At 62.2% G+C, this 9,329-nt stretch overlaps 1 protein-coding gene across 1 annotated transcript in view; it reads left to right on the top strand.

Annotated features, from left to right (window-relative positions):
• Positions 1 to 3,446: 3,446 nt before the first annotated feature.
• The window catches only part of RASGEF1A (RasGEF domain family member 1A), an 11,802-nt gene continuing 5,919 nt past the window's right edge, over positions 3,447 to 9,329 (top strand). Inside the window, exons 1-4 of the mRNA XM_024751531.1 lie at positions 3,447 to 4,357; positions 4,876 to 5,076; positions 7,426 to 7,576; positions 8,204 to 8,236. Of these exons, the coding sequence (XP_024607299.1) occupies positions 4,211 to 4,357; positions 4,876 to 5,076; positions 7,426 to 7,576; positions 8,204 to 8,236 (532 nt within the window). The 5' untranslated portion in view covers positions 3,447 to 4,210. The remainder of the gene's footprint in view (positions 4,358 to 4,875; positions 5,077 to 7,425; positions 7,577 to 8,203; positions 8,237 to 9,329) is intronic.

The raw sequence follows: 9,329 nt of genomic DNA, 5'->3' as shown, positions 1-9,329 counted from the left end.
GGCTGTTTTTAGTATGGGTGTCTACCACCTCTTTCCTCAGTGTATGCTGGCCGTTATCCCCTTTATAGGAGGTTTGACTGGTGGTGTGACCAGAGCCTGCACTGGGTATTGGTCTGTGGTTGTTACCGCCCTCTCAGGGGTGGAGTCTGCTCCCTGGTTGTTGTTGTAGAGGCCCCCAGATCTGTTTTGTTTCTGATCTGCGGTGCAAGGTAGGCAGGATTGGAGCACTCCCACTGGGAGAGAAGCCCCTGAGTATTCCTCCTCTGGAGATGTTCACCTGTGAGCGTGCTCTGTTGTGTCACCTTTCACCTGTTGTGCGGGCTCACAGATTACACTGTTGTTGGCACTGCTCTCAGCTCCACCTTAACCGTGGATATGCTGGCAGTTGGCCCTGGTGTCTCTCAGGTGTTGTTTTCACCAGGCCACCAGCGGAGATCCACTGAAGTCATGTCCCAGGACTGCAGTAATCATGCATCTGACCCCTCTGTGGGCGCTATGGGGGCAGCTCAGACTCTGGCCTGGCCCAATCCCTGTGTGTATGTGCCCACAAAGTCCACCGCTGCTAAAACTAGACCCATCTCAGTGGTGGGAGCACTCATTGTCTGTTCGGATGTTCTGCAGCTCTGAGTTTACAAAGCCGGTCAGAGGGGTGTAAATCTGTGCTTCACACAGCCGCGAGGAGAGATTTCAGCTCTTCTTCCTTAGTTGCATGGCCCCTGGGGCTCAGCTGTGACTTCAGCCCCACCTCTGCATGTGGGTCACCCACCAGTGTCTGCTCCTGAGGCTTCCCCGGAGCACAGGTGCCCGCCCAGGCGGGATGGGGCAGAGGCTGCGAGTGACCGGGACACACGGGCTACTCTGGCGGGAGCCCCTCCTAATAGCTACTGTATTTCTGACTGTGATTGCTCTTCCTATGTGTTCCCTCCCGAGACAGGAGCCCAAATTTCCTGTGTGCTCTGCTCTGAGTGGCCCTTCCTTGAGAAAGGGTACAGTTGGGGGTGATGGACACATAGGTATGTGGCCAGAAGCCTCAGTCCCTGCTCTTGCTGGGACAGGAGAGGAGAACCCCACGTGCAAGAGCAGAAGGGACCACAGAGTGGGGTGGGGTGGCCAGCAGAGATGCCAAGCAGAGGTCTTAACGGGTAGTCCTGCCATCATCCCCATTTGACAGCTGAGGAAATCGAGGTTGGTTAGACTTGTCTAGGAACAAGGAGCTGGCTCATTGCAGGGCTGGGATTTGAACCCAAGGGGGCTCTAAATTCCTGTCCAGGAAGACCCACTTGGGGAACCTGTCTCCTCCCACTTGGCACTGAGCCTGGAGACCCTCCCCAAGGTGCTCATGGCCTGGCGGGGGTGGGCTCTGCTAGGGACTGGGTGGGAAAGGAAGGGCCTCTGTGTGTGGGGGGTGGTCCCCAGGATCCACAGGGCTCAGTGTACAGAGGAGCAGGGAGAGACGTGGTCAGAGAGACCTGGCCCCAGGCAGAGTCCCAGGTTAGGGGAGAGGCTGGGTGGTCCTGCACAACCCCTGGGGGCTCTGCCCATTCCCCGAGGGGGTTTTGGGCCTCCACCTCAAAGCCCATCCTCACATTATGACCCGCTAGATGGTGGCCATGCTTCTGTCTGCAGACCCAGCCCTGGGGCTGCAGCCTCTTTATTATGCCTTTATAAAAAGAGCTGATTTCAAAACTCAGCTTCTTTGCACTCAAAAACAAAGTTATTTAGAAGATGACAAAATAGATGCGCCATTTAGAAAAGTTACCAAATAGATGACAAATGTGTAGAACGGAAAGCGAAAGTCTCCCCCCTCTTCTGCTCCGTTGCAGTAAAGTCTGTAATGAGTGTGGCCACGGGTGGCCAGATGTTTTCTGTGCCTTTATTTACATGTCATGTACACGCCTGTTTATGTCATTTAAAAGTGACTGGTGCAGGATCTTGTGCAGCTGGGGAGTTCAGAGGTGGGGTCCTTGGCCCAGCTGCTGTTAGAGGGGTCACTGCCCCAGGCTGAAGGGATGGGCCTCACGTGGCTGCCCCTTCCTTCCCGTGGCCTCCTGGGCGGTGCACGGGCATGGTGTAGGCGGGACGCAGTCTCTGGAGGACTGAGACCCCCCACGGGTGGGGAGCCCTGGGGGAGGAGCAGCGTGATGAGGGACGTGCCGCCCGGTGGCTGTGCAGGACACATGGGCTGGGGCCCCACCCCCGGGGTAGGTGACTGTACCCTGAGCGCACGCCCCTCCCCTGTCGAGGGGGACAATGAGTGCCGTCTGAGGCTCCTTAGGGAGCTGTGGGCCGGTGCCCAGTGTAGAGCTCGGCCCCCTGGCTTCCTGCTAGGCTCACCTGTCCCCCCACGGGGGGCTGCAGAGTTGGGGGGCTGAGTCCCCAGGCTGGCTCCCCACTGGCTAGCCCTGGGGCAGGTGTCCCTGCAGGCGGCCTTGCCCTGTGGAGGACCTGGTAGGGGCTCTGTGAGTTAGTGGGGTGTCAGTGTGCTCCCCCCGTAGCACCTTCCGACCAGAGCAGCCTGCTCTCTCCATGGTGGGAGAGGCCAGAGGCTCCGAAAATGCCATTTCTGATGACCAAGAAGCTTGGGGTCAGGATATCCAACTGGCCAAGGTTACACTCTCGGGTCAGCTTTTGAACCTGGAACTGTGTAATCTCAGGAAAGTCGCCCTGCAGCGCATGGCCCTCAGCTGAAGTGCTGGGGGTCGTGTCCCCTCGGGTCCCAGTGACGGCACAGTAGAGCAGCTGCCAGTGCTAAGCACCCAGGGAGCCCACCTTCCTTATTTCCTCCCACAGAAGGCTACTGAGCACGGTCATGGGGCGGGTTCCAGCCAGACAGGAAGACGTGGAGGCAGCTGGTCAGCCACTTCTGGCCTCGTGGGTCAGCAGTCTAGCGATTAACCCGGGGGGGCTTCCTAGGGGTAGTGACACCCGGGCTGGACTTGGAAATCCTGATTTCCTCGGTTGAGTTCCTTCTTGCTGAGTCTGTTTCACTATGTGAAAAGTGAAGGGTTTGCTCAAGTCAGTGGTTCTTTAACTTGAGTGGCAAAGAGGACCCACCCCAGGGTTCTGACACAGTGGGGCCTGAGACTGTGCATTCTAACGTGGGCTGAGGGGAGTGTTCTGTGAGTCTGAACCCAACCTGACACGAGGGCAGCACGGAGCCTGGGGGCCACAGACGTTGCAATCCAGGCCTGTCCCCGGGGACTTCCCTTGAGTGGTTGCCCTCCTTGCAAAGGATTTTCTGAGAATCCAAAGGCGACCTCCAGGCGTTTGGCAGAGAAGCCAGCGTCGTTTGGGCCGGGCCCCTTTTGCCCTGGTGTGAGGCTCAGCTGATGTGCTGGGGTGGGAGTTGGCTCTCCTTGTAAAGTCCTTGGAGGGGCCCCTCATGGCAGTAAAATACTCATGGCTGCTGTTTGCTCTGCCCAGTGGGGAGACTTGTGGCCAGAAGGGCTCAGAAGCCAACCCTGGTCCGGGCAAGAGAGCGGGCCAGGGCTGGTTGGAGGCGTTATCAACGGCAAGCTCAGCGCTGGGGGCTCTTTCTGCCCCCCTGAGGCGTGGGGAGCAGCCCCGGCTCGGAGAGGGAGGCCAGCGCGGCGGGCTGGGGAGCTAGGGGTGGGGCAGCGGCGCCTGCCTGCCAGTGACCGGAGAGGGTGACACCTGGCCACGGTCCCCGCCAAGGCAGGAAGGGCCAGCTCCTTCCCCCGGACTTCAGCCTCCCTGCCCTCCAAGAGTGGGACTAGCCCAGCAGGCGGGGCAGGCCACCCCTGGCCAGCAGGAGGGGGAGTGCACCCACGGCACTAGCTTCTGAGGCCTCGGGCTGGCAGGTGTGCGTCACGCTGATGCCTCAGAGCCCCCTTCAGACGCGGCCAGCTGCCCCGGGCAGTGAGGAAACTGAGGCCCAGAGGGCTGCAGACTCTCCCGGGCCTCATGAGAGCCTGCAGCAAAGCCCGGCTGCAGTGCAAGGTGGGGACCCTCAGCCTCCATCACACTGAGCCCCCAGACTGCTGCCCAGCATCTGTGTCTAATACGCATTTCAAATCCACGTGTCCAAAAGCAAGTTCCAGGTCTGTCCCCAAACCCCACCCTCCAAGCCCTTCCCTGTGCTGGTCAGTCTCTCAGGTGGAAGACCGTTCTCCACAGCGTCCAGAGTTGACCCTCCTCCCCTCCTCCTCTGCCATCACTTGACCTGAGCGATGTCTCCCAGGGTTTTGTCATGGCAAAACCCACTGATTGGTTTTTAGATCTCTCCCTTGCTGGGTCTCCACACGGCGGCCACGGTGACCTTCACCCTGAGTCAGGTCACTCCTTTGTCCGGAGTCCCGACGCCTCCTGTCTCACATGCTGCACCCTGGGCCCCCAGGTGTGTATTGTCTGGCCAGACCGCTCCCCTGCTGATCACCTTCCCCTACACTGGCCTCAGGACCTTGGCACCTGCTGTCCTTTTTGCCTCGAACCTCCCTCTTTTATCCCAGGAAGCTGCACAGCTAACACCATCAGTCTGTCTCAGGGCCCCTCCCCGAGGCCGCCTTGATCACCCCCCGCACACTCAGTGTTCTCCTCCTGGTGCTGTTTTTCTCCATAGTTTCTCTTTTCCCACTGGGATGGAACCCCAGGAGGCAGGGCCTTCTGTGTCCAGATGCCTGGAATGAGGCCTGGTATGCACAGAGCAGGTGCTGAAGAAACATTTATCAGACACATTGATCAGCGGCTTCGGGGCCACTGAGGAGCCTGCCCGCCTGCCTGTGCTGACGTCTAATGACCCCACTCCCGGCCCTGCTGGGCTCAAGCTCTGCACCTGCACGCAGGCTGCAGGCAGCCTGGGAGGAGGGCCTGGCAGAGGTGCCTTTGATGCCTCACGGCCTCGTTCTTTTCTCCCAGGAAACTATGCCCCAGACGTCCGTGGTCTTCTCCAGCATCCTCGGGCCCAGCTGTAGTGGACAGGTGCAGCCCGGCATGGGGGAGCGAGGAGGTGGGGCCGGCAGCTCCGGGGACCTCGTCTTCCAAGACGGACGTCTCATCTCCGGGTCCCTGGAGGCCCTGATGGAGCACTTGGTCCCCACAGTGGACTATTACCCCGATGTGAGTGCCCCGTGACTGGTGGGATCGACCTGGGCTCCCAGGGAGGCTGCTGCTGGGATGGAGAGGGAGGTCCCCCATCAGTCAGAGCTGGACGGAGAGGCAGGGGAGGCGCAGGGCGGCAGGGAGCCCCGGCCCTACCTCCTGTGCTTTCCTGCTCCCTGCCACCCTGGCCCCCAGCCTAGGAGAGGGGAGCCGGCAGCGACTTCCCTGCTGTCCCCAGGCAGGTAGGAGGTGGCCCTGGAGGAGCAGGAGGGGTCTAAGGGGCAAGGCCAGTGCTTCAGGGTCCTGGTGAGGGTCCACCCATCAGTGTCCTGTCTCTGAGCTGGAAAGTTTGTTTTGTGCATGAACCGCAGTGGCTCAGAATGTAGAGGGTCGGCCCCTCCGTGCCCTCCTGGGCACATGCGTGTGCGGGCAGGACGGGCCTTTGCCAACCCGTATCCTCCCTCTTCATCTCAAGGTGACATTTGCGCGTTCTCGGAAGAGCGAGAAAGAGTTCCCTTGTCACGTGTGGCTTCCCTTCCGCCTCCAGTAGATGACGTCTCATAGTGGCAGTGGGGCTGTTACCTGCTCCCCTATGTGCCCCCTCCCTCCTGAGGGCAGGGCCCTGCGCGTGGCCTCCGGGCGACAGATGGGGCTGCGAGGGAGGGTGGGGAGGAATTGCCCCCTCTGCCCTCCAGCTGGGTTTCCGGGGCTCCTGGCGGCCCCCCACCCCCACCCCGCCAGACATATCAGGCCTCCTCCCTCCCTCCTGGGGCTCTGTCCACTCCTCTGTCTGTCCTTCCATCCACCCCGGAAGTCCTCTCAGGGCCTGGCTGGGGCTGGTGGTGCCGCTGTGGCAGCTGAGGGCCAGGCGGCAGAGCCGGGGAGAGGGGACCTCAGGCCCTGAAGACATCAGGAGCAGGGCTGCGGTCCCCCAGGGGCTGGGACCTCCAACCCCAGTGCTGGTCTGTGCGACAGTGGCCTTGTGTGGCGGGGGGAGGGGCCTCCCCTCCTTCAGGCCTGTCCCCGGGGAGCCTCAGCCAGCTCACCCAGTGTTGTCCCCAGAGTACTGTGCCCTGGGGTCCCAGCCTGCTTCCCAGGAGAGACCCAAGGGGCGGTGGAGGTCGAACGGGGGTCCAGCTAGGCATCAGCCCGGCTGCCGAGCACCTGGGCTCCTCGCCTTTCCCTCACGGCCCGTGCCCTACAGACGTGGGCAGCTGGGGACACGGCGCTCCGTCTGTCTCCCTGCTCCTTGCCGGAGCCGCGCAGCTCCTGCCTTGGGCTCTCCTCTGCCCCTGGCTGAGAGCTCCAAGGTGTAACAGGTGCAGCCTTCCTTCACGCTCTGAGCCTTCTGCTCAGGAGGGGCCCCTGAAGGTCCCACCACTGACGGGCTGGGCCCCTGGATCACCCGTGCTGCACAGCCCAGGGACACCCTGCTGCTCCAGGGAGAGCCTCCCCAGCGGCCTCTGAGGGCTGCATCGGGGCAGGGAGGGCCTGAGGGCCGAGTCCCGATCTGGGAGGCTGCGTTAGGCTGGAGCACAGAAGACCTGCTCCTTTGGGCCTGGAGTGGAGGCCGAGGGTCCTGGGCCCCCCGCCTGTAGCAGCCATATGGCAGTAGATCACTGTCTGAGTCGAGTCCCCGGGAGACCCCAGGCAGCCTCCCCGCCCCCAAGTCCGCCCTGTCTGCAGGCAGGGGCCTGGTAAATCCCACGTCAGCCAAAAGCTTCCAAGAGCCCTGGGCTCTGCTCCCTGCCGCTTTTCAGCCCAGACTAGGTGCACCCCTCAGCCTGCACCGCGACCAGGTGACGAGGACGTGCGGCCTTGGGACTGCGGGGCCCTGGTGTGGCAGGTGGGGACGGGGCCCACAGCTGGCTAGTGACCGCACAGTGGCTTGCAGCAGCTCCCGATGTGGGGTCCTGGGGCCAAGGAGGCTCCCACCGCCCCCCAGCCAGGCCCTGCCCCACTGAGCAGTGAGGATCTGGCACAGAGCAGGCTGGGCGCCTGGCCCGGGGAGCACCGTGGGCCAGGCCACAGGCCCACACAGGCCCAGAGACACCGCCAACATCCAGGTCCGGGTTTAGCTCCCGGCGTGGGGTAGGGGAGCATCCCAGCTGAGTAAAACCACTGGGACTGAGCTTGTCAGGGATACCTCTGAGAGCTGCTGCCAAGTGGGGTTTGATCTGTGCCTTGCACGGTGGGCAGGATTTGGGAGCAGTGAGAGAGGAGGAAGGGCATTCGAGGTGAGGTAAACCACGCAGAAGGTGATGCTGGGCCCGGGAGGCGGGGACCAGGCGGAGGAGCAGGCCGCGGCTATACCTGGGGGCCAGGCCGGGCCCGACTCACTCTTCACCCTCTGTCTCCTTCCTTCAGAGGACGTACATCTTCACGTTTCTCTTGAGCTCTCGGGTCTTCATCCCCCCTCATGACCTGCTGGCCCGCGTGGGGCAGATCTGCCTGGAGCAGAGGCAGCAGCTGGAGGCCGGATCTGATAAGGTAAAGGCGAGCCCCAGGGCTGCTGCCCGTCTCCGTGCCCCTGGCTTCCCCGCTCTCTCACGCTTGGGAGAGAATGCTGCTCAGGACGGGGCCTGGCTGAGCCCGGCCCGGGCCCCTCCCTGCTGGGGGCAGGTCTGCTTGTCTGGCCTCCTGACATCCCTGGAGCAGGCCTCCCGGGTGTCTGCAGGGGCGCCCACCTCCCAGGGCGCTGGATGGAACTGTGGCCAGAGGAGGAGGGGGGCAGCTGCTGGACTGGCCCCCTGGGCCCGCCCGGGTCTCCCAGGATGCCCCCACCCGGCCCTCCAGGGCTCCCCGGCAGCATGCAGCACCCTGCATGCTGTGAGCCAGCGGGTGCTCACACCCCCTCCCGGGGAAGGGCCACAGCAGACAGCCCTGCCGGCTTTCCTGCTCAGTGCCAGACAACCCGGAAGGGAGGGTCCGGCTCCAGCTGGTGGAGAAGCAGCCTGGGTCACTGCTCCCTCCAAAGGGGGTGGCGGGCAGCACCCTCAGGCTAGAGTTTTCAGAGACTCAAATAGGGCTGTTTTTCACTGTCGTGTCTTCTGATTGAGTCGGGCTTTGGGCAGTCAAGATGGGTAAGAAACCACAGCTCATCCCTGAGGCCCTGGGGCAGGCCCGGGGTCTGGTGTGGAAGCAGGGCTGGTGGGCGTACTGTCAAGGCGCTGGCAGGGCCTGTTCCGGATGACCTTCCCCTCTACCAGGCTGGACCTCCTGCCTCTGGAGGTTTACAGCAAAGGCCTGTGACATCTGTGCCCTCCTCAGTCTCTTCTCCAGAGGGGCGCGTCCCCGGGTGTGCTGGGCAGGGACAGAGACAGGCACCCATTGCAGCCCGGGGATCAGGAAAGGCGCCTGAAGGCGTGGGTGGGGAGAAGCCAGAACAGGGTGAGTGGGAGATGAAATTCTAGGCTGAGGGTCAGCAGGGGGACAGTAGAAGCCTGAGAGGAGCCTGGGGTGAGCCCTCCCGCCTTCGTCTGTGATGACAGGCAGGGGGCGGGGCCTCTGAGGAGGGAACGCAGGGCTGTAGTTCCTGCTGAGTGCGGGGTGCAGCGGGCACCTGGGGGGAGTGTCAGCTGGGTGGAGGCAGCGGAGCAGAGGTGGGTGGAGGGGGGCAGGTAGGTGTAGATGTGGGGAGTTGGGTCATGAAGGAGCTGGGCCCCGAGGGTAGTCAGGGCCGGAACGGTCCAGGGTGGCCAGGCAGGCACGGGGATCTGGTCAGGGCCAGGCAGAGCCAAAGTGGGCATAGGAATGGTTTAGCGTACGTGAGCCAGCGCGGGGCTGGGCATAGAGGACTGGCCAGGAGAGCACGGCCGGGCATCCCGCACGCCCTCCTTGGACTGTTTGTGCGTGTGGACCTGGGCTAGTGGGAACCGGGGAGAGGATGCCTGGTGTGTCTGCGGCCCTTCCCAGCACTTGCCAACCTGCTTTTCACCGAGAGAAGGTGGCTGGGGTCTCTTGCTTAACGTTAATGATTTTGCTTGGTTTTCATCATGTCCTTTTTTATGGGTAACTTCTAATTACAGCAAATGAAACTAATTTTCTGTGTCACGGTAGCGATAGGACAGGTTCTTTGAAAATGAATTTAAGTGAAAAAGAGAGCTGGCTTAAGGGGAATGTGAAGCAACGCAGGAATGACAAAACCGCAGGTGGACAGGGTGAAGGATGTCCCTACCCAGCAGCCCTCACCCCAGCGTCGGGGCGGAGGACACAGGTCCTGTGGGGGAATGGGTCAGAGGGTGTTGCAGAACTGGGGGTGCTTGTACCGC

The sequence above is a fragment of the Neophocaena asiaeorientalis genome, unplaced genomic scaffold, assembly GCF_003031525.2.
Source record: "Neophocaena asiaeorientalis asiaeorientalis breed wild unplaced genomic scaffold, Neophocaena_asiaeorientalis_V1.1 scaffold351, whole genome shotgun sequence".
In the NCBI taxonomy this organism is placed as follows: domain Eukaryota; kingdom Metazoa; phylum Chordata; class Mammalia; order Artiodactyla; family Phocoenidae; genus Neophocaena; species Neophocaena asiaeorientalis.
The sequence above is the reverse complement of the archived record's forward strand: the minus strand, read 5'-3'. Positions and strand labels throughout refer to the sequence as shown.